Source organism: Lissotriton vulgaris, chromosome 5, assembly GCF_964263255.1.
Source record: "Lissotriton vulgaris chromosome 5, aLisVul1.2, whole genome shotgun sequence".
NCBI lineage: Eukaryota > Metazoa > Chordata > Amphibia > Caudata > Salamandridae > Lissotriton > Lissotriton vulgaris.
Window position 1 is genome coordinate 301504684 of NC_141693.1, and position 26817 is coordinate 301531500.

Consider the following 26817-nt stretch of genomic DNA (forward strand, 5'->3'; position numbering starts at 1 on the left):
GGCACGGCTATTGGCACCAAGGTTGGGGCGCGTCGATCGGTACTGGACAAACTGAAGGAAGCGGAGGACAAGATCACGTTGTTCGAGGGGGAGGCGGCGGGCACCAACGACCGCCTTACGCAATTACAGGAAGCCAATATATGTTATGCGGAGCTTCTGGAAGACCTCCGTTTACTGGACTTGCGGCTATACATGGCCAGGCAACATACACAGGCTGACAGATCGGGCTCCTTACTTGCACGCATAATCCGTGACGTCCCAGCCTCTATGCCTTTAACGACGGTACAGGTCTGTAAGGGAAGAATGGCTATTACACAATTAGCAGTTAATACGGCATTCCGGGATTATTATGATCAACTATATGGTCCGCCGCCGCAGATGGTGGACACTCAGCTAGATGCCTTCTTTGAGGGACTTTAGCTGCCACAGTTGACACAAGACCAGAAAGACGATTTGGACCGCCATATAATGATAGAGATACGCTGTGCCATTAAAGCGCTACCACGCAACAAAGCTCCCGGGACCGATTGTCTCCCCGCAGAGTTTTATGGTACATACATCGACCTTCTAGCCCCACACCTACTGAAACTATACCAAGAGTCAAAAGTGTCACATGCGCTCCCGCACTCGACGCTACAGGCGCTCATAGTCTCCCTTTTGAAACCAGGGAGGGAGGCCATGTATATGCACAATTACAGACCGTTGTCGCTTCCAAACTCCGATTACAGGATTCTCAGTAAGTTACAAGCAATGCGCCTGAACAAATATATACCGCAGCTTATACACACGGATCAGTGCGGATTTGTGTCAGGGAGGAGCACGGCGCTCAATCTACGGCGCTTGTACCAAATAATGCTAGACACTGAGGTTGCGGGCAGCGAGGAAGGATGCGTCTCACTGGATTTGAAGCAAGCCTTCAACTCCTTGTGGTGGGACTATATGTTCACCGCCCTGGCGCGATTCCGTGTGCCCTTAAGTTATCGGGCGTGGTGACTCTTTTATACACAGACCCAACGGCGCAAGCACGTACGAGAAGCTGCATATCTGCCCCATTTCGCAGAGCGCGGGGCACGCAGCAGGGCTGCCCGTTGTCCCCCTTGCGGTTCATCCTGGCATTGGAGCCCCTATTGCACAGAATCAGACTAGCCGTCTCCCTGAGAGGTATACTACGCAATGGGATCCGACACGTAGTATCGGCATATGCCGATGACATCATTTTGTATATTAACGACATGTCTGCCGCGCTGGATCCTCTACCGACCATTTTCGATTCCTTTGAAGGGATCTCGGGACTTGCTATTAATGCGCTCAAGTCGTATGGATATCACTTCCATGTTGATATTGGAGGAGACCAGTTAGACTTTGCCCCTCACACGTTTCGAATAGCTCCAGATTCATTCAAATATTTAGGGATTAATGTATACCGAAACAAGGAGGATCTTCTAGATGGCAACTTGGGTCGTGCACTAATATCTCTCAGGGCGCAAGTTCAATTCTGGACTGCACTACCCCTATCCATAGCCGGAAGGGTGCTATCACCAAGATGGTAGCTTAATCTATTATTTCACGAACCTCCCTATCCTTGTACCAGTGGACTTTTTCCAACTACTCAACACTCTTCTTATCGAACTTATCTGGAGCACGGGGAGGCGGCGCGTTGGATTAGCTAAGCTACAGCTGCCCACTACCCAAGGTGGCATGGGAGTCCCTGACATGCGTGCTTACAGCTATGCTTGCCAGCTGCAGTGGCTAGCCTACTGGCTGGCGGGGCGTAACTTGCATGATATTGATATGGCCCCAGCTGATAAAGATAAAGGACTCATACATAGGCTATTGCTCCCCGGGGCTGCTCTTCACCGCTCTATGCCACACTTACTACGCTTGGCAAACTCCTGCTGGCGAAGTGCCACGAGATATACGGGTAGATCGCCACCTTATGCGCCTGCTTTGCCTCTTCTTGGTCTACCCACTAGGTCGGGGGTCCTCACTACTCAAGCACTACAGCAATGGACTAAGGCCGGAGTTACGACATTGGGAGACTTTTTTACTGATGGGCGACTAATGTCCCATACGGAGTTTGTAGATCTGCACCACACTACGGACACATTATTTCTATTGCATGCCCAAGTTATGCACTATATACATGTCACCTGGACGCGCACTGAAACAGAACCTCACACGAATTTGCTTCTCACATTGCAATACTTAATGGGCACTGGTGGGCACTTGACAAAATGGCTTACGCATGGTATACGTACCGAACGAGCGTTACCCTAAAGCCCTTACGTGCTAAGTGGGAAGGAGACATGAATAGGGGTTTTACTGACAAGGAGTGGGAGCGAGTCTTAAAATATCCTAGACAAGTATCACGTTACCCCAAATTTAAGTTTATACAGCTAATGATCCTACACAGGGCGTACCTCACCCCTCGTCGATTACACGCTATGTACCCGGACGCTGCTGATACATGCCCGAGATGCCACGATTCCGATGCGGGTTTATTACATATGCTGTGGACCTGTCCTAAACTGAGGTACTACTGGAATACGGTCCGCACAGTGTTGGCTGAAATTGCCCCACAAAGGCCCTATGACACTCCAGACTACTGCTTATTGGGCCTGGGTACTAGGGAACAAAAGACGACCCCATCCTCTAGATTTGTTAATTTGGCCCTACTCCTCGCTAAGAGAACAGTGACGGCGCTCTGGACGTCCGCCAGACCCCCACATCCGGAGGACTGGCACAATGAGGTGGTGAAATGGGGGAAGGCGGAGGGAGCTGAGTTGCAGCGGGAGGAATATAGGGGACTGAGGAAGACGCCAATATCGTCTCATTGGCAGATGTTGTTAGACTTTGAAAATCAAGGTTCCTCCTATAGAGACCTTTTGCCTCTTTTGGTCAGAAGTTAATTTTAGTGCCTCCCGCTCTAACACCACATTGCTACACCCTTTGAAGTTGTGCAGGTCGCGGACGACCCAGGCTGCGCACACCAATACAATTTGGAAGTCAAGCATAACTACGCTGCAACAGCACATACTACTTTATTAGCACATACATCAAGCAGACATATGCGTATTGATGACTAAGTGTGAATGTACCAGGGGGGAGGGAAATGGGGGACATAAAGTTGTTTTACAAGTTTTATAACAACCTGTTATGACAGTACCGTTGTGTATCGTTTTTATGAGTATGCATGTGGATTTTTCCGCAAATGATGGAACTGGCAGCGGTATTTGTATCTCTTGCGGACCTTGATACAGTATAATGTAATATGCTTGATTTCATTTATTGTTTCTCTAGCACAGCCAATTCTTGGTGCAGCCTCTGTTTGATTACTTCATTGATTTTGTACTATATACTGTGACGAGATGCGGTAATGTTTAAAAAAAAAAGATAAAAAAAGACCAGAACGGGGTGTAACATGGCACTCTGCGATAACTCTCGCAGTCTAATTTAGAATATCACTTTCCCAACAAACTTGTATGCAGCATGCCACTAAGCCTGGAGCGGAGCTTCTTCATGCAGGTCATCTCTCCAACAGCACAAAATCCAGTCAGTAGAGCCACTTAGGCACATTATGACACCAAGCCCAAAATTCTTATAGATGTGGATTGAACATCTACAAGTCAGATATGAAGAAACTACAAATACGACGTAGTTAATCATCAAGGTTGCAAAAGTTAGTGTTACCTTGTGAGAAAAGGTACAAGGTGGATAAATATGAAATGAAAAAAGCGCAATCCATATGATATAAAAATTATGTTGCAATCGACCTGACACTAGCCGGACTGAGAAACACAATGTCTGGAATATCAAAGTATGATGAATAGATCAAACCTTGCAATTGACCATGGAGTTAGAATGGTTTCAAACTGTAATAACATTTACTTAATTGAAACACCTTTGTCTGGCATTGGAATGAGTACATGACTTATTTAAGCCGCATTTAACCTTTATTATTATATTTTTTAACAGAAGTCCACCAAATTCTGTGGCACTTCTTCAACAGCAAAGCCATCTTCTCTTACCTACTTGACGGTGATTTCCATTTTCTCGCTCGTCATCATCAGTCATTTCTTCATCACTGACTTCTTCTATATGCGAAGAGGAAAAAGTTAACGAGTCAAAACAAAACTAGTTCCAGAAGCATCCTCAGTTTACGATTTTGCATGCAACATTTTGAGTTTTTGGTTTATAGTAATTTCTTTGTTTATCCATAGAAAACCCCAAATTAATATGCATCACTATAATTGCAAAGCAGATAATTTAACAGACCATGGGTCACAATCTACTGTAGTTCTTAGTGTTAATCAGTCAAATGCATCACCTCTCCATTACTGTTAACTGGACTACATAACTCTGGGCCTTCTGTTTCGCATTTCTGACCACAAGACATGCTAATTTGCACTTTCAGAAAATAAGCCATTACTGAGACTGTGTATAAGTAAGAGTTGAGCTCAGAAAGAGTTGCAGTACTATATAATCAAGAGATTTAAACATATTGAGCTGGAGTATAATTAGGATCAGAGCTCTCTGGGTGTCTGGTTGTCAGTCAGAGCTCAAATGGCATATGGGTATATTTAAGCACGGATCAATTAATGAATCTGAATATAATCCAGAGACAAACTGAGATTCTTATTCGGATTCAAACTGTCAGGATGGCTCCCCAAATTGACGCTTGCCTTCTATGGTATTTTCACTGGGAGTGATGAGGTTGTGTTTACACGTTTGTTATTAGGCATTCAAATGTTATCACTTGTAAAATAGCACCTTTTGTGGTAAACATTATAAAGTATGTACAGTGCAGCCCAGAATGTAAACGCACAGCATAAAAGTAAAAAAAAAAAAAACGCACAGCATGGACAGAGAAGATCTCGTCTCGCAGCTAAGCTTATGTTATTGATATATCCCACAAAACTTCAACACAGTTCAGTTAAATAAAAAATCAACATTGTGTTAGGAAAAAGCTTTTTCATTGAATTTTTAAACTTAAACAAAAAATGATGGCTGTAGGAAAAGTCAGTAAATTTGAACAAACCGCTAATTTTACATTTTATTGTGAAGTATGGCTACTGGAATGGGGGGGTAGCTTAGTGGCAATACATTCATTTGTCATTCTGGGTAAGGATAAGCAGAAGCATGTTTACAGGTTTCTGATTTTTAATTTACAGGCGTACCTGCAGATGGGTCGGATATTTCAGAATTACTACCAGTCTCCTCCTCCTCCTCTTCTTCCTCCTCTTCCTCCTCCTCTTCTTCCTCTTCCTCCTCCTCCTCTTCAGATCCTTCACTGGTGGTTTCCTCTTCCTCCTCAGATCTGGACGCTGAGCCTGCAGTTGTAAAGGGATGTTCGAGTCACAAGTGATTTCACTGAACAAAATCCTATATTTAAATGATGCAACCAAAGCCCCTACACTGCAACACTTGGTCCCATAACATGTAAGAAAACAAGTTACTTACCTGTAACTACAGTTATCCAGTGTTAGACCTGGCACCTTGGCGTGAGTCTCCCTTCCACTTTTTGCTGATGTGCCACAGATGTTTTGCTGGTGTTAGCTGCTCAGGGTACTGCGCCACGGCCAATCCATGCCGCAGTGCAAGTGCTCCCAATGTAAAGTGTACCTTAGATTGATTTCCATGATTGGTTTATTTGACTTACTGTTAGTCCCCAGTAAAAAGCACCAGGAGTGCCAGGGCTTGTAAGGGCAAATACTGCTAGTGGGCCTGCAGCGCTGGTTGCGCCACCCACAGAAGCAGCCTTTTAAAATATGTCTAGGGTTTGCCACTGCAGAACCTGCGTGCAGTCTGGTACTGTCATGCTGGCTGGGCAAGTGCACACACTTGCCAGCCCCTAAACCTTCCCTTTACTTCATGTGAGTCACCCCTATGGTAGGCCCTAAGGCAGTGTGCATTGTAAGCATAAGGTAGGAGTAGCCCTGGTGTGTGTGGCATGTCTTAATAGTGAATTCCAGCCAATTTAGTTTTTCACTATTGTAAGGCTACCTACTCTCCATAGGCCAGAATGGGCTGCTGGAATTATTACACTATATAATCCCAACAGACTCAGGGAGCATGGTAGAAAGTCAAGTTTAGTATGCCTGAACTCAGAATAATAAAATACTTCTTTTAGTAACGTTTATTTTAATAGCCTGTGTTTGCAAATGCTACTTTTAGAAAGTTAGCTTTTGCTTGCCTAACCATTTCAGCCCGCCTCTGCCAGGATGTGTATCTGCTGTGTGGGTTGTGTGAGTGACAGGGCTAAGGATGACAGGTGGTGGGAGTGCCCCTTGACTCTGAATAGGGCTTGCTCTGCCACCACAATGCTGGCTCCACCTCCTGGGAAGCGACTTATGACTCTGCCAGACACCTAGCCCAGGAAGAGGGAGGACTGTCAACAAGGTACTCCTGGACTGTACTTGTCATCTCAATGCTGGCTCCACCTCCTGCGGAGCGTCTGCTGCCCCTTCCCTTCACACTGAAAGAAGAAGGCAGAGTCTGCAAAACAAAGTGCTCCAGGACTGAAAAGGACTATGTAAAGGCCCCCCTTGCCTGGAAAGACAAAAGAAACTGACTATAAATGTATGAGCCCTGCTCCTAAGAACTCAGATCCTGCTTGTGAACCAAGACACCCCCTCTGCCTGAGAAGGAACCAAAGGAAGCTGAATGAGAGAATGTCCCTATCCTAGGGGACTGACCAACAGTGAGAACCTTGCTGCCAAAGGAGAGGAAGCAACTCTACTGAAAAGAGTTTGCTTTTATTTTTACTTGCTACAAAAACTTGTGTTTTCATAGCTGATCTCCAAGGGCCTGGAAGTGAGCTGGCCCCCTGACCTGACCCCCAGGACCATTGGGCTCTTCTGTTGCCTTCACTGAATTAGTCGAGCCTGCTTCGCTGACCCGCAATTCTTGGGCTGCCAGGAGACCCTAACTCGCTGACAAGTCCGTGCCGTACTGCCTGCACCGTGAGTCTCCGCTCAATCCTCGAGCCGAAGTACGCACTGCCCAAAGCCAGACCGCACCACAGAGCGTTGTCCCGTCTGCCGCCCAGAGCCGCTGTGTCCCAGCCGCCACCGGAGATTTGCCGCCTCGCAGGACAAAGTGCGACTTGTATGCTTGGAGCGTACCAACCGCCTTGCACCGCACCTCTCCCCTGAAGCACCAGCTCTACTAGTGCGACTCGACCGGCATCGCGTACTGTGACAGTACGCCTCGAGTCCCTGCACGTACTCTGAAGGTACGCCTCCTACGCCTAAAGCGTGAGCAATCGCCTTGTGCCCTGTACATCCGAACGTACGCCGCATACGCTGGAAGTGTAGAAAATTGTACTGTGCCCCTGTACGCCACGAACGTACGCCTGAAGGGTACGCCGGAGCCCTGTACCTGACCGCAGCGTAGAGCCTAGAAGATCCGGCTCGCACGCCGCCCTTGTGACCTGCGCATCGTTTCCCCTTGAGGTCGCGCCGCACTAGAGAGCCGCCCTGTACCCTTGAAGCGTAAAGGCCGCTCAGTGCCGCATTGCCGCCTCGGGGGTCCCTGGCCCACCACAAAGGATCGCAGATGACCCAGACCTTCCCAGAGCCCCTCCGAGGTCCCGCCTGGACACACCGCCCTGCGGCGCTTCTCCCCAGCCGGACCCCCGCACGGACAAGGAATGTCTCCGCTTTGGCCCTACAGCAGCTGCAACCCAATCAGGTAAATTGTGCTTCTAATCCCCGGGGCCCGCAGTGGACCAGAAGGTCCGCTTTGGTGACTGACAAGCCTCCTGCCTGTTAAATAGTATAGGCCCCCACCCGGGAATCAGAACCGCGCAGAGCGCTATTCACCAGAGCACTCTGGTGAAGAAAAGTTTTGTGGGCATTTTTGAAACAACGTGATTACTGATTTAAAGACGCTTTGCTAAGAGAACCATATATTAAGAAACACCTGAATTGAAGTATTGAATAGCCAAGAAAGTAAGATTTAAGTGGCCATATTGCACTATCTCAGGAGCCATGCCGCCAAACTCAACGACGAGAGGTTGGGGTAAACCATCTGCCCCCCGAACTTCGTGAGAAGGTCCGGCCGACACGGCAGCCACCGATGAGGCAGGATCGAGCGAAGAAGCAGGTCCGTGAACCACCACTGCCTGGGCCATTCTGGAGCAATGAGGATCATCCGCGCCAGAGACTGGGCCAGCTTGATGAGCACCGGCGGAATCGGGGGAATTGGTGGAAAAGCGTACAGAAAGCTGTTCGACCAGTTGATACATAACTCTTTCCCCAGCGTCCCCGGTTGGTAATACCTCAAGGCGAAGTCGCGGCATTTGCTGTTTTCGGCGGTGGCGAACAGATCCATGTCTGGAGTGCCCCACACGGCATAGACGTCTTCGAGCACTTCGTCGCTTATGACCCACTCGTGCTTTTCTTGCATCAACCTGCTGAGGGCGTCCGCCTGAACATTCTGTACACCGGGCAGATGAGTCGCCGTTATCGTCAATCCTCTGGCTAGCAGCCAGTGCCAGATAGCCTGTGCATCCTGGGACAGTGTGCGCGATCTCGAGCCCCCCTGCTTGTTGAGGTAATACATCGTGGTCGTATTGTCCGTCTGTACAAGCAAGGAGCTGGTCTGGAAGGACGGAAGAAAGGCCTTCAGTGCCAAGTGAACAGCTTCGAGTTACAAGAAATTGATGTGATACATGGACTCCGCCGGAGACCACCGTCCTTGGATCTGTAGATGGTCTGAATGCGCTCCCCAGCCCAGGAGAGACGCATCCGTCACGATAGTCCGAGTCGGGATATCCTTGTGGAAAGGAATCCCTCTGAGTAGATTCTCTGCCGAGCACCACCATCTCAGAGACTGTTGGACGTTAAAAGACAGCTGAATCCGGTCGTCCCAACACCCTTTCCTCTGGTCCCACTGATCCTCCAAGCATTCCTGTAGCGGCCTCATGTGTAGGCGCGCGTGCGGTGTGAGGAAGATACAAGAGGCCATTGATCCCAGTAGAGAAGACACCGCCCTCACTTTTGTAGTTGGAGCAGCTTTGAGAGCCTGAGCCTTCCGAAGGATGGATAAGCGTCTCTCTTCCGAAGGAGACACGTTTGCCGACAACGTATTGCTGGAGTCTCCAGAGTACTGTAGGCACTGCACAGGAATCGGGACAGACTTGGACAGATTTATGTGCAACCCCAGAGTGTTCAGCAGGACGGCCGTCCTGTTGAAGTGCAACTGTGCTTGCTGGAAGGTGGAGGTTTTGATCAACCAATCGTCCAGGTACAGGTAGACAAACACCTTGTTCTTTCTCAGGTGCGCTGCTACCACAGCCATACATTTTGAAAAAGTCCTGGGTGCAGACTTCAGTCCAAACGGTAGTACGGCGTACTGAATTATGGTGCTGACTAGGAAGCGCAGGAACTTCCGATGTTTCCGTGCAATGGGCACATGGAAGTACGCATCTCGCAGATCTATTGCGCACAGCCAGTCTCCCCTCTGCAGCTGAGGATAGATCTGGTGCAAGGACAGCATGCTAAACTTCTCCCTGTGAATCCACTTGTTTGCTTGTTGCAAATCCAGAATGGGCCTCAACTCGTTCTTGTCCTTTTTCTGTACTAGGAAGAAGCGAGAGTAAAGACCCTTTCCCCTTTGAGACAAAGGAACGCCCTTTTTCTTAACAGGGTATCGGCCTCCGCCTGGAGCTCCCGCAGTCGGAACTGTGAGAAGACCGGTGGAATCGCTGGAGGCGGGCTGGTGAAATGAAGACTGTATCCATTGCAAACAATATTCAGCACCCACTTGTCCTAAGTAATGTTACTCCACTCTGCCAGGTAATGTTGAATGCTTCCCCCCACTGGAGCGGGTAAATGATGAAGGGGAAGTAACAGCTCAGGGCCTAGACCCGGCCGGGCCTTTGGTCTCGGATGAAGCCTGCTGACCACCACGCCACTCTGGTGCTTTTGGAACGGGCGCCGCTGGAACTGCTGCGGTTGCTGCTGTTTCACCAGAGAAGGGTAGATTGGCCTCCCTCTGCTGCGCCTCGGGCTTCAAGGACGTCAGACGCAGCCAGGCGTGGCGCCTCAGGTTGACCCCATGGCAGTATCTGTGTGCTGCCAGGAGGGAGGAATCCGCAGCGGAGCCGATCACCTGGTTGGAGACCATTAGTCCTTCATTAAGGATTTCTTGGAAATCTTCCCTATCCTCCCTTGGAATACGTTCCACGAACCGTGTTAGGGACTCCCAGAGGGACCGATCAGAACGCCCCAGCAAGATTGCGGCACTCGCGGCCTTCATAGACGTGGCTGCCCTTCTGCAGACCTTCCTGCCTGCCGAATCCGTCCAGCGGCTCTCCTTATCAGGAGGCACTGTCAATGATGGAATGGTTGCGTGCTGCTTCCTCGCCGCCGTCACAATCACCGAAACCGGTGCAGGGTCCAAGCGAAGGAACGCAGGGTCCGTGTCAGGGGCCCGATACTTCTTTTGCAGCCTGGAAGGCGCTGCTTTAGTAACCGCAGGGGTGAGGAAGAGCTCCATGGCGGGTTCCACTAGCCCAGGTACCAACGTTAACAACGGTCGAGACAATTGTTTCTTGTGAAGGGTCTCGAAAATGACGGAAGTCAAGGGTGTGGGCAAAGTGAGCGTGATGCCCATCTTAGCCGCTCCTCACAGCAACACCTCCTGGAAGGAGACAATATCGTCTATCGGGGACACCCTCGTCCGAGGGGAGTCAGACAGGGTTGGCGAGTAATCCCTGGCACTGGACGAGTGCGTGTGGCGGGATCTAGATCTGTCCCTCCTATGGCCTCATCTGGACCTTGTAGAGGAGAGATGGCGACTCGTGGACCTATCTCTCCGCCGTGAGCGAGACCTCGATCTCCGCGGTTTTGGGCGGTCTGCAGGCCGGAAAGGAGGGCGCTGTGGAGGCCGAGCCGGGAGCCTAGGCTGAGGAAGCCCCATAGGCGGCGTCGGCAAATGAGGCAGTGAGGTAGACCTCGGCAGAGCCGTTGGAGGATGACGATGAGGAGGAACCTGAGGTAGTGGAGGCGTAGGAGGTTGTGGAGGAGGAGTCTGGGTCCATGGAGGAGGATCCACGTGTAAAGGAGGCGGCGTAGGCGACCTTGGTTTGGTGGGCGAGTAAACTTGAGAGAACTCAAACTCCGGAGACCGTCCCACTCTTCTTTTCTTCTTCTTCAATCTAGAGGTCCTCTCCCTCGTGGGCGAGCGACGGCACCGCCGCGACCGCGTGCTCGCTGAAGCTGGGGACTCCGTCCTAGTCCTATAACGTCTAGTCTTCCTCCTAGACGCTGAGCGTCCCTTCGACGTCGATGAACGTCTCCTTGACGTCAACGACTGTCTCCTTGATGCTGACGAACGTAGTCTCTACGTCAACGGCCGTCTCCTCGACGATGACGAGCGGTGTTTCGACGTCGATCGTCTCCTCGACGACGGTGATCTCCTCGGCGTCGAAGACCTCAGTCTCGACGCTGATCTTCGTCTCGACACCGCAGACTTACGTGTCGACGTAGACTGTGACCGGCGGTGTCGCCTTGACGGCGAGCGCCGGCGTCTTGACCCCTCTCGACGTCGAGGATAGCTCGACGAGGAACCAGTCCTAGACGTCGACCTCTACTGAGATCTGGACGTCAGTCCCCTCAACGTCGAGCGTCGACGTTGCTTCGACCCGGATCCCCGGGGAGACGGAGAACAGACTGAGGTCATTCCCTTCGACGCCAAGGCTATCGACGTCGACCGGTGGCGTTTTCTGGCCTTTTCTTTACTGGGGAGGCCCCGAGAGGCCGACGCACGGGCAGAGGAAGGAGCCCCTTCATGCCCAGACCCACCTTGTCCTTGTTGCCTTCTCAGCTCCAAGCCTTGGAGCCTGGTCTTTTCCCTGTCCTTGAGGGTTCTTTTAGGAAACTGCAGACAGATGTCACACTCCTCAGGAACATGAGAAGAAGGCAGTGAATGATAAGAAATCAGCACCCATCCAAAAAAATATTTTCTTTGTAGTTTCAAATGTCCACAATACATATGAAAGTGCACGATCTTGTAAAAAAAGTCTGGATTCTTGCAAGATTTTCTTATTCAAGTTCTTTATTAATAATTCAACACAGGAAAAATCCAAGAACACAAATGGATTTCCTTCGTAGCCAGCCAACGCGTTTCGTCTCAAACATGAGACTTCTTCAGGGCTTGAACGTTAATTAATAATCACAAAACAGTACATCTTGATAGATTTTCTCAAAAAAAGCATATTATGGTAATTTCTCTTTATCCCGACGAGATGTGCTCAAAGAGATAACACTCATACAAAATCAGGAATCCCCGTCTATAAGATGGTTGTATTTTCAACACTGTTCTTGTCGTGCTTGGTCTTGATAATCTAAGAAAGGTATGGTAACCAGCAAAAGTTCCACATCAAAGGTAGGACAGCAACTGATGAGAAGAAGGCAGGCAAAGGATACAAATTCTGTGAGGATCCGATTTTGCCTTCTTCCTGGAGCACTCAGGACATTTATCAAATAAAGCAGGCATATTTGATAAAAGGAATAGCCAGAACAGCAGAGAAACTCCATTCAGATGTAGACAAGGCAAAAACACATTGAGTGAACACACTAACACTTTAAAAGTGCACAATTTTTAAATAAACCCAAAAAAGGGAGAGCTCAATGCTCCAGGGTCCTGCTAGCAGGAGCCGGAAAAAAGAACTGAAAGTGGAGGGAGTTGCTGTGCATTCTGGGATACCAGGAGAGTTCTGGAAAGTTTCCTTAAAGGCACGGTATCCCTTATCAAGCCACATAATGGCAGCCTATGGGGGCTTGTATGTCCTGTCCTTCCTCTCTATCATTCGAAGGATTTGGTGAACGGGGTGGGGGGGGAGGAGTGTTTTCCATGGTTTAACCTGGCAGACAGGTCTAAAGTGGGATATTTTTGGAATATCCTTGCATTTCTAGTTGAAGTACTGGACAGTGTAGCCTTGCATGTTTAGGCTGCCATTATTTGTCTTTAATTCTCTCTTAAGTGTCTATGCAATACTGCAAAGAAGACAGCTCAAGAGATTATTTTTGATTACTCCAGGGTCCCCGCACATGAGCGGGACTATTCACTAGATTATGACTATACACAGAGATCCCCTACTACAGAGGTAGGTAATCCAAATAGAGAACTCTCTCGCCGGGGAGGAGAGTGGGTGCATGTGAATCTATGAAAGATACCAATACTGGATAACTGTAGTTACAGGTAAGTAACTTGTTTTCTTATCCAGTATTGGAGTATCTTTCATAGATTCACATGCCTGAATCAGAATAGCAAGCAGTAAGCCAAATAGTGTCGTTTGCGGAAGGTGAGAGACAGTGTATATACTCCCAAACACATCCGGGAAGGTTATAATATTAGTAAGGTATATAAAACCCTTTAACCCCTTCCATGCTCATGACGAGCTCAGCTCGTCATGCAGTACAGTGCTCCTGTGTTCATGACGAGCTCAGCTCGTCATGAACAATGGAAATCATGGATCTGCAGCACAGGAGGAAAATCTCTCTAGCAGCGATGGTGTTAAAATGAAATCCTGATGGTACATAAACATACTTTGCAATAATAGCCATCAATTAACAGCTGTTAACATATTAGACATATCTATATCTATACATAAATAAATGCAACATCAGAGACATTATAATTCTAACCTTAATTAAGAAGATGAGGAACAGCTTGTCCCACCGCTGCATCGTCCTGCGACGCAGACTGTAGGCAGTAGTGTTTCGTGAACGTGTGGACATTCTTCCATGTCGCAGCACGACACATGTTTTCTAATGTAACACTAGCAAATAGTGCCGTAGAAGCCGCCATAGTCCTGGTGGAATGTGCTTTGACCTTTCCTTGTAAAGGTTTGTTGGCTTTAACATGCCAAAAATGAATAACAGAAGCAATCCATCTGGCTATAGTTGCCTTCGTTACAGTCTGTCCCGGTGTGGCTTGATCATAGGCGACAAATAATTGATTGGATCGCCTGATTTCCTTAGTCTTCTTTAAATAAAATTGAAGGCAACGCTTGACGTCGAGAGAGTGTAAAGCTCTTTCCGCCGGCGTAACTGGGTCCGGAAAGAAGGTTTTAAGTTTTACAGGCTGATTTAGATGAAATTGAGACGGTACTTTAGAGATGATTTTGGGATTTGTCCGCAAAATCACGTAATCTCTAGTGAATTGTAAAAAGGGTTCCGAAATGGTGAAGGCTTGAATTTCACTAACCCTTCGGGCTGAAGTAAGAGCTAATAAAATTGCCACTTTCCAGGTCAAAAATTTGAGCTCAGCCTTGTGAATTGGCTCAAATGGTCTTCTCATTAACTGAGATAAAACTGTGCTTAACTCCCACTCCGGAGGTGGTGGCCAAATCGAAGGAAAGACTTGGAAAAGTCCTTTTAAAAATTGTTTGATAAGTGATGAAGAGCAAAGTGAAGGTTTGTTAGAGCTCTTTCGGAATCAGAAAATTGCAGCAGGTGAACCTTGATAGAGGAGAACACAAGCCCCGCTTTGGCCAGAGATAGCAAATTAGAAAGTATATCCTCCGCTGGAGCTTGGATTGGATGAATATGATTAGCCTCACACCAATGACAAAATAGTTTCCACTTAAAGCGATACGTTCTTACTGTACTCTGGGCTGGAGATTTAGAATTTCACGACAATCCTGAGATATTTTCAGATCTTTAAATTCTAAGAAGTCAGGAGCCATGCGTGCAAGTGCAGCAACTGTGGATCTGGGTGTAGTATTTGACCCTTTTCCGTGAGTGTTGGAAATAGACGAATAGGGTGTTCCTGTGATAATAGGAGTAGTTACTGAAACCAATATTGTCTCGGCCAGCGAGGTGCGAGGAGGATGAGACTGCAACATTCCCTCTTCATCTTTTGAAGCACTTTCGGTATCAATGGTATTGGGAGAAAAACGTACACATAAATCCCTGACCATCGCATGGACAGGGAATTCCCTCTTGATCCCCGTTGAGGGAATCTGCTGGCGTAATAAAGGCATTTGCTGTTTTCTGTCGTTGCAAACAGATCTAATGTTGTCTTGCCCCAAACGAGAAAGATCTTCTCCACCTGATGCTGCTCCAGGTCCGACTCATGACATGCTGAGAGAGATCTGCTGAGGGTGTCAGCCAAAGTGTTTTGAAGCCCCTTCACATGCTCTGCTCTTAGGGTTATACTGTGTGCTGTAACCCACTCTAACAGCTCCTCAGCCTCCTGCGATAGGGACAGTGACCTCATTCCACCTGTTTGTTGATGTAATACATGCTGGTCGTATTGTCGGTACGGAGGAGCCCGCAATCCTCGGAAGGAAAGCCTGCAGAGAGATAAAAATGGCCCGCAGCTCTAAACTGATGATGTGTTTTTGCTGGTACTGTTGGGACCATTGTCCCTGAATCTGTAAGTCTTGGAGATGGCCTCCCCAGCTCTCCATGTATGCATCCGTTGTTAGAACGAATTCTGGGGGAGTTGGCAAGAATGTGAGGCCCGGAGACACGTTTGCTTTTTGAGACCACCAATGGAGAGCGTGAATCATGCGCGATGTATTTATTTATTTATCTATTTTATAAGTTTTATATAGCGCTGGTTAGACCCGGAGTTTTGATGGAGTCGTCGAAAGACCCTATGGCTTGATGCCATTGTAGGTGCAATTCTTCTTGCAGAGGTCTCATTCGGAGTCGTGCCAACGGAACCAGGTTTATTGCAGACGAGCACATCCCCAAAGAGAAGCGAATGTCCGGACAGAAACTGACCTCCTTTTTGAGATTGACTTTGCTAGTTTTTGCAGTCATAGCTGGCGATCTTCTGATAAGAATGCTTTTCACTGTATGGTGTCTAGCATTGCTCCCAGAAAGGGTATCACTTGGAGAGGATGTAACTGATTTGCTTTCGTTGAGAGTGAGACCTAAACTTGAAAAGAGATGTAGGCATGTTGCAATAGCCTTTTTCGTAATCTGTTCCGAATGTCCCTTGAGCAACCAGTCGTCGAGGTAGGGAAACACTTGTATTCCTTGAGACCTCAGAGTTGCAGAAGCTGGTGCCAGGCATTTTGTAAAAATCCTTGGTGCTGATTTCAGTCCGAACGGAAGCACCTTGAACTGAAAGTGGACGCCAGCCACTGTGAATCGTAGGTATTTGTGATGTTTGGGATGTATAGGGATATGGAAGCATGCGTCTTTCAAGTCCAGAGAAGCCATAAAGTCCCCTTCGTTGAGGCAGTTTAACACTTCAGCAAGCGTCACTATTCGAAAACTCTTTTTTCAGAAACTTGTTGAGCTTGCGAAGATGGAGAATCGGGTGCCACTCCCCTGATTTTTTCTTTATAAGGAAGAAGCGAGAGTAGAACCCTTTCCCCTTCTGCGACACTGGAACTTTTTCTATCGCATTCTTGCAGAGCATGTTTAAGGCTTCTTTGAAAAGTAAGTGAAGACGAGGGGGAGGGGGAGGGGGACCATTGGGCGGGGTCGTAGGTGGTTTCTTTGTGAATTCCAAAGTGTGACCCTTGCGTACCAGGTCGAGGACTCACTGATCTGATGTGATCTGTTGCCATTGATGACAGAAGGCTGAGATCTTTGCGCCCACAGGGAGGGAGGGGGAATGACTGGCGTCCTGCTGGACTCATTGTTTTCTGTTGGAGTCGCGGCCTTGATTGTTTGACCATTTTCATCCGCCCGGACGATAGAAACTACCAGATGAAGCTTGCCTGTATGATTGGTAGTAAGGCTGTTTGTATTGCAACTGGTACTGCCTGTGCTGCTGATTGTGATAACCTCCCCTGGATGAAAAGCCACGACCTCTGGCTCCTCGGAAAGATCCGTTTGTACTGGAGAGCAGCCAATGATTTGGCAGTATCTGTATCAGTCTTGATAGCCAACAATGCTTCATCCATATGCTTCCCAAATAATGAATCGCCATCATAGGCCATATCTAGGATTTTGGTTTGCACCTCAGGCCTAAACGATGTTGCCTTAAGCCATCCCTGGCATCTAATTACTGCAGCACCTGCAAGCTGCCTGAAGTTGTGTAAGCAGGATAGAGGGACTCACAGATACCGGTAAAGGTTTAAAACTGGCCTCTATTGGCTTCAACAGTTTCTTCCGTCTGGGGCTTTGTCTATAGTATGGTAAGGTGTCTTCGGGGTCTTTGTCTGGGGTTGCCGGTCCTCTCAAAAAGGATCTTCGTTTCTTCCTCCACTTCAGGGTGATCCAGAGTCAGCCACCAGCCCGGAAAGCAATAAAAATAAAAGAAAAGGACTTGGTTTCAGTCGGGTGACTTGGGCAGTCAATACTAGGAAAGGGGAGTGAGAGAGCACACAGTGCACAAACTAGTCAAACAAAACAAGAAACCGGTAATGGTTGCCGTGTGCCGAAAAGTGCTCAGGGAAAAGTGTGGTGAATGGGTATTGCCGGAGTGAGTTTTACGGGAGTTTGAATCCCTTCCTCCCTGCCCACCCCGCGACTCGCACCCGTACCTGGGTGAGCCACGTGTCTCCTGACGAGTGGCTGGGCGAAACGTGGTAACGTTGGCCTCCTGGCTCTGCAGTCTGATGCAGGGTCCCGTCTCTTCTGGATTCCTCCGTCGGACCTTCCTCGGCTGGTCCTGCAGATTCTCCGCACTCTCCTGCTCTTGCTCGCGTCGGGCCGCCTCCTCCTCCGTTCTTCCGGGTTTTGGAGCCTCACAAACCGTGACGTCCCAGGGGGCGGAGTCTTCCGAGAACTCAGCCCAATTAAAGTAACACGGTCCCGTTTCCTCTGGCGGTCGGAAGAGAGTTGTTCCTGCTGTGTTCCGGGTTTCGGGTTGCTGTGAGGAAAGAGGTAAGACCGGCATAGTCCTGTCAATTAAGTCGGCGTTTTCTAAGGTCCTGGACTGGCTGATCCCGGGACAAGTTGGTATTAGCGATGTCTAGAGCGCAGTCAATAATTTCGAATGCGGCTCGTTCACCTTCCAACGCAATTTTTCTTGCCTCTTGCTGGCGATCTTCTGGGATGAGGTCTATGAACTCTGTCAAATCCGACCACATCTAGAGGTTGTACAGTGCCAAAATTGCCAGGAAATTTGCTGCTTTAATGGGGGATGCCGCATTAGTAGAAGCTTTCTTTCATATCAGATCCAATCTTCTACCATCTTTATCAGGCGGAGTTGAAATTGGTGTGGTCGGATTCTTTGATCTCTGCTGAGCAGCTTGTGATATGACTGAATCCGGGCATGGATGACCTATAAGGCAAGATGGAGTATCCAGAGGTGCTCGGTATTTCTCCTCAATGCGCAGAAGAACCGCAGGTATAGAGGCAGGCGTCTTCATGATTTTAAGACCTTCATTCCAAATGTAGTCTATAATTGGAATGCTCGTTATTTTTCTATAATCCTCTTTAAAATCATGCAAATACAAGCCAGATTGTTCAATAGTGACAGGTAATTGGAATCTTGTTGCAGCCTGTTGCATGATGTGTCATCCCAGGGATCCCCATCACCAGTGTTGTCGGGTAATTCGCCCTCTTCAATACCTTCCTCGTCCGAGGATGAAGTATCCTGGTGCCCCTGTGATGCTGTCCCAGTGTGCTGCCTTGGAGAAGTAGGAACCTCCACCGGCAGGAGTGATGCTGTTATGCTGTCCGGTGCGAGAGGCAAAACAGGAATAGTCATTTCTGAAGGAAACCTTTGCCGATAATCAGCCAACATGGCCTGTAGGTCTTGTATCAAAGAAGGAGAAAGATGACTGGTCTCTCCTTGATGTGAAGCCCTTCTGAGATGCCTTTGATAAGGGGTAGAAACATCTTCCTGATAAAAATGCGCTTGGAAATCTTCGTCGTCGTCATCATCATCTTGGCATTTTATTTGTCGTTCTGAGGGATGGCGAGCTATGCAGACAGGACCCTCCTCATCAGACTCATCATCTTCCACATACGTCTCCAAAATATGTGATGGCAGTAATGGAGAGATATTGCTGTAGTCTTGCCTGTGGTAGGTTTTGAGTATAGGAAATAGGCGTCACCTGTGATACTGGAGGAATCGCTGATGACCAACCCTTCGATGGACTTTGTCATCGACGGGCTCTTTGTCGTCGACGGGGCCGTCTTAGTCGACAGTGTCGTCGCCGTCGGGGTCTTCGTTGACGGGGCAGTCGTGGACAGACTCTTTGTCGACGGGCTCTTAGTCGACGGTGGTGTCGCCGTCGACGGGGTCTTCGTCGATGATGTCTTCAACGTCGACGGGCTATTCGTCGACGATGTCTTAGTCGTCGAGGGAACGGTCGGTGACGAACTCTACGTCGATGTGGTCATCGACGGAGGTTTAGATGAGGAACTCTTTGTAGACTATTCCTTCGCCACACTAGATCTCTTTGACGTAGATATTTTAGAAGACACAATAGGTGAGGTTAAAGCCATGGTAGAGACCGTAGTTGAAGAAAGAGGTGCAGGGGAGGTCACAGATACCGTATGAGAAGACACCAGAGAAAGGGTCTTGATCTGGGTTTTACTCCCGGTTCTGGAGGTTGAAGGCCTTTTGGAAATCTCAGCGGACGGAGACAAGGCTGATCCAGGAGGAGGAATGGGAGATCGCCTTGACTGGTCAGAAGCTTCATGAGAGGCTTTGTGGTGCTTCCTTCCTTCTGAAGGGGAGCTGTCGTGGGATCTAACCCTCTTGCTAGATGTTAAAGCCCTGTCATCCTCCTCAGCTGGAGAGGATTTCAGCCATAAAAGTACCCTTGCTTCCCTGTCTCTGATGGTTTTAGCAGCAAAGGTAAGACATATTGTACAATCCTTAACTACATGGTTAGGATGTAGGCAGTAGATGCAGTCCTTGTGCTAATCATCCACATGGACCCTCTTCTTATCACAGGTCCTGCAGGGTCTAAAGCAGAGGTCTTGACACTTTTTGATGCAGAGGCCCCCTTGTCAAACTTTTTTTTTGACGCAAGGATCCCCTTCTGACATAAAATTTCTAGAACCTGGTACTCTTCATCATCGACAGCCATAAAAGCCCCCAATTCCCACAGCAAATAATATTTACGGTGGGGGAATAATATTAAACAGTGTTTGGCAAACAACAGGTCAGTCAGCGTGGTGATGTAGTCAAAGGTGTAGCTGAATACAAAGGGCCTCGTTAATGAGGAATTGCCGTAGGGCTGTGCAGCAAGTTTTCTTGCAGTGCTGCCCTATGCCAATGTGAAAGGGCAGGAATTCACCATATTTATGAAATACGGTGCATTCTTATCATTTTCCCTTGCATTGGAGCACAAATCGCTGCCTAGCACCAACATAGGCAGGGTTGTTTCTGTACAGGAAGGGGCACCTTCCTTCATGAAAACAATCCAGAAAGGCAATTTCCTCTTTATGTGAGCTGCAGAATGCAGTGCACATGGAAAGAGGAAAAATTAGGAGAAAACAAAACCTTTCTCCTAGTTACGCCTCCACTGGGGAGGCGTCTGTTTTTGGAGCTGCCCCAGGTTTACATGATTTTGTAAATCGGAACCTCACGCAAAACCCATGGAACACCTCCTTGATGCTGATTAAGACAGCGCAGTGGCTTGCCTGCTATGTCTTACTCCAAATCTTTGAGGCCATGCAAAGCTATGCAGGGTGACTTTGCACCACCTCATAGGTATGGCTGAGACACGTGCGCCACCGGAGTGTAAAAAAACGTGATGCTCTGGCCATGCAAGCCTCTCATAAATAAGGACCAAAATATTCTGTAGGTTTTTTAGGTCTTTGACCATCAGCAATCTACATATAAAATAATGGGCAGCGTAAATAAAAAATAAAAAAGTTGTTACCAGTGTGAAATGCACTGCATTACATTATGGATCTTCTATTAGGTAATGCACTGCAAAGGTCTATGTGTAACCAGTGGGCCACATAATTAAATCTGGATTGGTGCAGTGGATAATAGTGATGTGTATTTTTAGTGCAAAGAGGTCCTAGCCTGTGACAGAATGCACTGTAAATATGCAAGCCATTATTTTATACTTGCATTACACACAGTGTAAAATAGAATGCTGCAAAACGTGCAACGTTTTACTATGAAATGGTGCTTCCAAAATGTAGATTTTAGTAATAATAGATTGTATGTAATGCAGTTTTTTTTGTACATAAGGGTCCCTTTAACATCTCTTTAGGGGTACTAAGGGCTGTAGAAATGCAATAAAATTAAAAGCATGCACTTCCCAGCCCAATTGTTAACTCTGCACTTCCACTCCAAGATTGGTTTTTTGTCACACACCATGGAGTTATTTGATCAATTAAAATCAGAATTGCTCATCCTTTACACTTGCAGATTAACTGGTTTGCATTTCATTCAAGCAAGCAGCTGATAAGGATCTAAATTAGCCCTCCCAGGACAGCTGTCTTTTTCCAAAAGGATAGCAAACCTTTTGGATTGCACAGACAAGCGAAGCCGGGAAATGCGCGACCCCCATTCCAGGACTTTAGGCACCCCTGGGGGCCGCGCCCCACAGATTGAAGACCTCTGGTCTAAAAAGATTCTTGTCAGACATCTTGAAGTAAACAAATGAAGAAACTGAGTAGGCACTCAGGGAGACTCCCTTCCACACGATGTGTGGTGAAAATCAGAGAAGTACCTCTGCTGGGAAGGTTCTAGAGGGTGCTGGCAGCTGATTGGTTGGAACTATTTTTTCTTCATATAATGAGGTAGATAGGCTGCTAAGTTTTGTGCCTTCTGGGCCCATTTTCTTTTAGCCTACTACTTTTCTTACTAAGGCACTGCTTTTGTATGTATATATTTTTACTGTGGGACTCCCGCCTCGGCGACGGGGAATGATTCAGTCATGTTAATCTATGAAAGATACCCCAATACTGGATAACCTAATTACATCACAGCTGCATGAGAAAAAGATTACAATAACTGCTGGCAGACCATGGTGTACTGGACTAACATGTCTAACCTCACGAACGACCTAGGAAAGCAGAACCCCTGTTTCTCAGATGTTGTGGTGATTATGAAAGCCTAACCTTAACACAATTAAGGCCACTTGGCACTAAATATCGGATAATAGCATTCATGTTCTGAACAGGACCGTTCTAAACCGAATATAAGGCTACAAATGTGAAATTATGAAAATGCCTGAGTAAATAAATGTTACAAAAGGTGTTTTCTCTTTTAGTAGAGTGGAAAGGTCGATTGGGCTATGTGGGTCTTGCGGTTGTCCATCTCACCAGTTGAGGGTGCAAAATCAGGACAGCTGGACCACTCAGGAGGTGGGTATTGAGGTGCTGATGTCCTGCGATGGATGTTAGGTCCCAGGGTGGAAGGAGTCCAGACTTGACTCTCAGGGCTCGGTTTGGGGAAAAGGGGGTCGGTACCCAGGGTATTGATAATGTGGGGCTCCGACCTGACCAGATGTTCTCTCACTTGGTGAGAGGACATATCTGACCATCAGGGGCACAGGTACCTCTTCCGGGGGGGGGGGGGGGGGGGGGGGGGGCGGGGAGTGGCAACTCAGTGAACCAAACTGAGTCTCTGGTGCCTGTGGCCCTGTGGCCACCAGGGGAGCTCCTCGACTCCATGGGAGTTTGCTGGCAATTTGGGATATGCTGACTGTCTCCTGGGGGTTCTTGGAAGATGTTCAACTGCAGGATGGGTCATTGGTCACGACGGTCTACACTGATGCAGGCAGGGAGAGTTTAGCACCAGAAGTCCACAGGAAATCTTCAGTTCTCGCTTTTCTAGTGGCTCTTTGTCCTTTTCTTCAGGATCCATCAAATCTGAGTTCCTTTCATCAGGGATGCCGCCTAAATATTCTATTTAGGGGTGTTAAGGGGATTGACTGGCAGTAGCTTCTAACCTTTAGGGTGTCAACAACCACTATATGACCACTTCCTGTGGGAAGTGGACATAAGCCTGACCCAGTGACCCTAATTCCGCCAAAACTAAGATGGTGGAATTCTAATCTTTGTGTTTGTATAAGGCAGCCCACCTTAGAAGTGGAACTAGCCTGATGACGTAACACACCTCCTGTTTAGCTAATTTTTCCACCTGTCTTGTTGCCGAATGGGCCCAGGGCAGGGGGTGGCATTTCTCCTGTCTGGGGAAAGCTTGGGTCGCATATCAAAAGCAGGAGAGTCCCTTGAAATATATGTAAAATGTGTTTTTATTAGCATGCCACCTAGAAATGGTTGAAAGCAACAAGTCATGTCTGGACTTTAGTTATGAAATACCCTCCTGAAACACTGTACAGCACTGATCAGAGGTGTCTCCTCTGTGTTTTTTTTAATGAACTGTAGCACTGTGGTACCCAGACCCCAGTACAATAGCCAAAAACACCATCGCATTTGCCTGCCAGGTGGGCGTGCAGTATCAATACATTGCTTGATACCTTTGCATACAGATCCATTTAGGGCGTACAACCATATTAGGACGGACAACAGGTTATGTCAAATTGGGTTATTTACAGAGTTTGAAGCTCCTTTTTTCGTTTTTAAGTGTAAAGGCATGCTCTGGAAGTCAAGCTTACTTCTTCTCTGAATCAAAAAGACTTAAATGGGTAGCTGATTCGCCTCTCTAGATTCATGACATATCCCACACTCAACAATGGCAATTAATAGCCTATCACCCCCTGCACAGCTGAATACTTACAATTTAGAACTAGTTTTGAAGTTGGGTTTTGCCTGAAATTAAAAGCAGCCTGTATGCTTACTGTGAGTCAGCTACAGCTCATGTTCCTGTTGGACAGTGTGGCAGGAGGAAGAAAGGTCCCCTATGAGTAAATAATAACAGGACTGACTGCTGGCTTGCTGAATCATTGCTGCAGCCCTTAGCTGATCCACTAAGGCCAACGAGAGTCCACTGGCTGTGGAGTGGTGCAATAAATACCACTACTCAGCATTTAAGTTTGCTCTCATGAGCGCCTTCACCGAGGAGGTGTTTAAAGGGTAACTTTTTAGGGCAACTGAAGTGACCGAGTAGGTGGGATTTGCTGCAGGTAAGAATGCTCACTGTCAAGCTGAGTGCTCAGGAGAAGCTAATAGGGACAATATCACTGATATTTTATTGGATGAGTCACCCACTTTGTTTTCCTTGACAGAAACTTAGTTCTCTAATAACCATGGCTTAAGTTTAAACATATTACCACCCTCTTAAAAAGCAGGCAAGGAGGTTGGGGGGTGGGAGGAGAGACAGGGGGGCACGTGTGTATTCATACTGCTCTACATGCTCTACAATGCAAGAACGTCTCTCTTAAAACACCGTATGTCAATCAGCAGGAGTTCTTAAGTGTGTAGTAAACCTATATGCTCGGTATAAAAAAAAACAAAAAAACGTGTGGTCTTTCCATAAATACAACACTAATTTTAATCTAACTGTAGAATATTAATGTACAATGTACGCATTTAGTCTCATAACTATGAGTACTGGGGGTTAATCAATTATAATACATCTTTAATGCATCAAAACCTTCTGTAATACAATCTTCGTCATTAACAAACAAATTGCCACCAAGACACACTAGCATTATGTTATTTAAAATAGCAGCACCCTACCGGGCTTCTTGAGGTCTCCTTTATCAACACGAGGCTTCACCTGTTGCAAAGGGCTTCGACTGCGATAGTTCATCTTTACTTTGTCTCCTGGTCCAGGTTCCTCCCTTGCTGTTCTATGGTGACTGGCAACTAGCAAAACACAACATAAGAAATAAAATAAAAATATTGGGTTGCTGGGGGGGAGGGGGTGTTGGGGGGGGGGGGGGGGGGATATGGGATGCAAGATTAAAGTTAAATACACTCTAAATAACTAGACTTTAAATATTAGTTCTGCAACATAGCCCACTTCATCATTTTGGCTTAAATTTCCATAATAACACTTTGTCCATTACTTCCTATTGCATGACACTAAATAAATTCAGTAAAACTGGATGCATCCATTCCACTAAGCTTGAACAAACCACTTGAGTCAGGTGAAAGTCTGGCTTAAACACAATACACTGCCTACTTGTGAGAATCTGATTTTTCAAAACCTTGGAGGCCACATTCAAACAAACATAAAATACAGGACTGAACAAAGAAATTAAAACAAAATGTTGTTGCAATAATGTATTTATTGAACTTTTTAAATAGTGATCGTGCTTGCATAAAAATGTTTTGGTCCTGAAGCACCACGTCTAGAGATGCCCATTTAATAGAATCCTGGATCCCAAAGGCCTCCATTATCTCAGTATTGTACAAGTAAAATATTCCTCAAACAATGTGGAGTAATATCAAATTTTATTAGAGGATAGTGGAGTATACAAGTTTAAAAGATCCAGATATGACCCTTGCAAATGGAACACTGCTCCAACACAGAAACATGCTGGCATGTCTATGTAGGCGTAAAAAGACCAAGAACTGGGGTGAGGGATAGGTTAGGCAGAACTTAAGCCTACATGTTCTAGGACTGTTTAATGGAACTGGCACATTAGGCAAGGTCAGGATAGGTTTTGCTTTCAAATTACCATTACGCCTAAAAAGTATATTGCTTGAATAAAGGAAAATGTAAATGTGTTAAACGTGCAGCACAAAAATGAGTGCAATGGAAGTGGAATGTACATGTTGCCGCCATAGGAGCATGGCAAAAGAGAGTACAAATAACTTCAGAGAAGTGGTGAGAAAAAAGTTATTGGTGTAATATGAATTTAACATGGATCTCATTTAGCATACACTAGAGATAGATGTTTTTAATTCAGTCCAGTATTCAAGCAAGGGCTGTAAGCACAGTTTTTCTCCCCTCCTCGAAGATGTGCTCTTTCCTTTTCACTTTTTGCTTTAGTTCATCCTCCCCCTTGCATGTCAGCCTAGACCCCAAAAATAAATCTGCATTTTTGCCACTGCAATACCTCAAATAGACGGAGTCCTGTTATGACGGCATGTGCAACCCTAAAGCTCTGGAGAAATGTTTTCTGGTTAAGGAGGAGGGTTTAAGTTATTTGGGCTGTATCCAAGATTTGAACATTTATTGCCTGGTTTTTGATTCATTAGGAGTTTTAAATGTAGCTTTTGGTGTGAAGGAGAAAGAAGCTTCAATAGACATTACCTCAATTCCTGTACTGCAGCCATGGGATCCTATGACTGTTGGAAACTTTAACATGTTTATGATAAGGGGGTGGCTATGGTGAACGACTAAACAAGGTAGCCTGTGGACTATGCTTCTTGTAATAAACACTTTGTGGTGTTCAGCTGTCGGATATTTGCCTTAACTGGCAAAAGCAGATGGTCCTTCCTCATGACTTATGGACTTGGAGTCGCCGAACACAGCTCACCACACAAATGACTTTTAATATGTTGAATTCAAAATTGTGTCTCAGCTAAAGAGAAGGGCAGCCTAAAATGGTTCCTTGGAGAGTATTGCTATAACGTTTACATACAAAAAACACAATGCTAGAGAGATTGGAACATAGAGTAAGCAAAAAATACAAATTGCCAAAACGTTTTACGAGAGCTCATCCTAGCGGCTTATAGTATTTAGGCCTCAAGACACACAAAAGTTACTCATTAGAAAATGAAGTCGTTGTGGGCCAAAGAAGAAAAATTAACCATGTCAGTCAAGGGACTCATGGCATGCGTAAAAAAACTGAGGTCCATGGAAAGCTACAGGACTCCAAGAATCCAATAATCTAAAGCATATGTCCAGGGGAAGAAAAAAAAAGAAAAATCAAAGAAATATTTGAAGGATGCTTTCCTGAGGAAACACTCAGCTGAGGTCCCAATCATGTTTACAGTAGTACAGTAAAAAGAAATAAGGAATATGGGGCATGCAGGGCTCAATCGGTCCAAACGGTCTGTTCATGAACTTTCATTAGACCTCGAGCATCACCCCGAACCATTTTGAAAATACAATGTT

At 46.9% G+C, this 26817-nt stretch overlaps 1 protein-coding gene across 27 annotated transcripts in view; it reads right to left on the reverse strand.

Annotated features, from left to right (window-relative positions):
• The window catches only part of LOC147710773 (cyclin-dependent kinase 11B-like), a 431002-nt gene that overhangs the window by 277209 nt on the left and 126976 nt on the right, over window positions 1–26817 (reverse strand). For 22 of the 27 annotated variants that reach the window (XM_086921509.1, XM_086921517.1, XM_086921516.1 and 19 more), the window contains 3 exons: window positions 24486–24614; window positions 5178–5330; window positions 4029–4094 (listed from right to left, as the gene is read on the reverse strand). In XM_086921509.1, coding sequence (XP_086777635.1) covers window positions 4029–4094; window positions 5178–5330; window positions 24486–24614 — 348 coding nt within the window. The remainder of the gene's footprint in view (window positions 1–4028; window positions 4095–5177; window positions 5331–24485; window positions 24615–26817) is intronic. The other 5 variants (XM_086921518.1, XM_086921514.1, XM_086921501.1 and 2 more) reach the window with 1 other exon arrangement.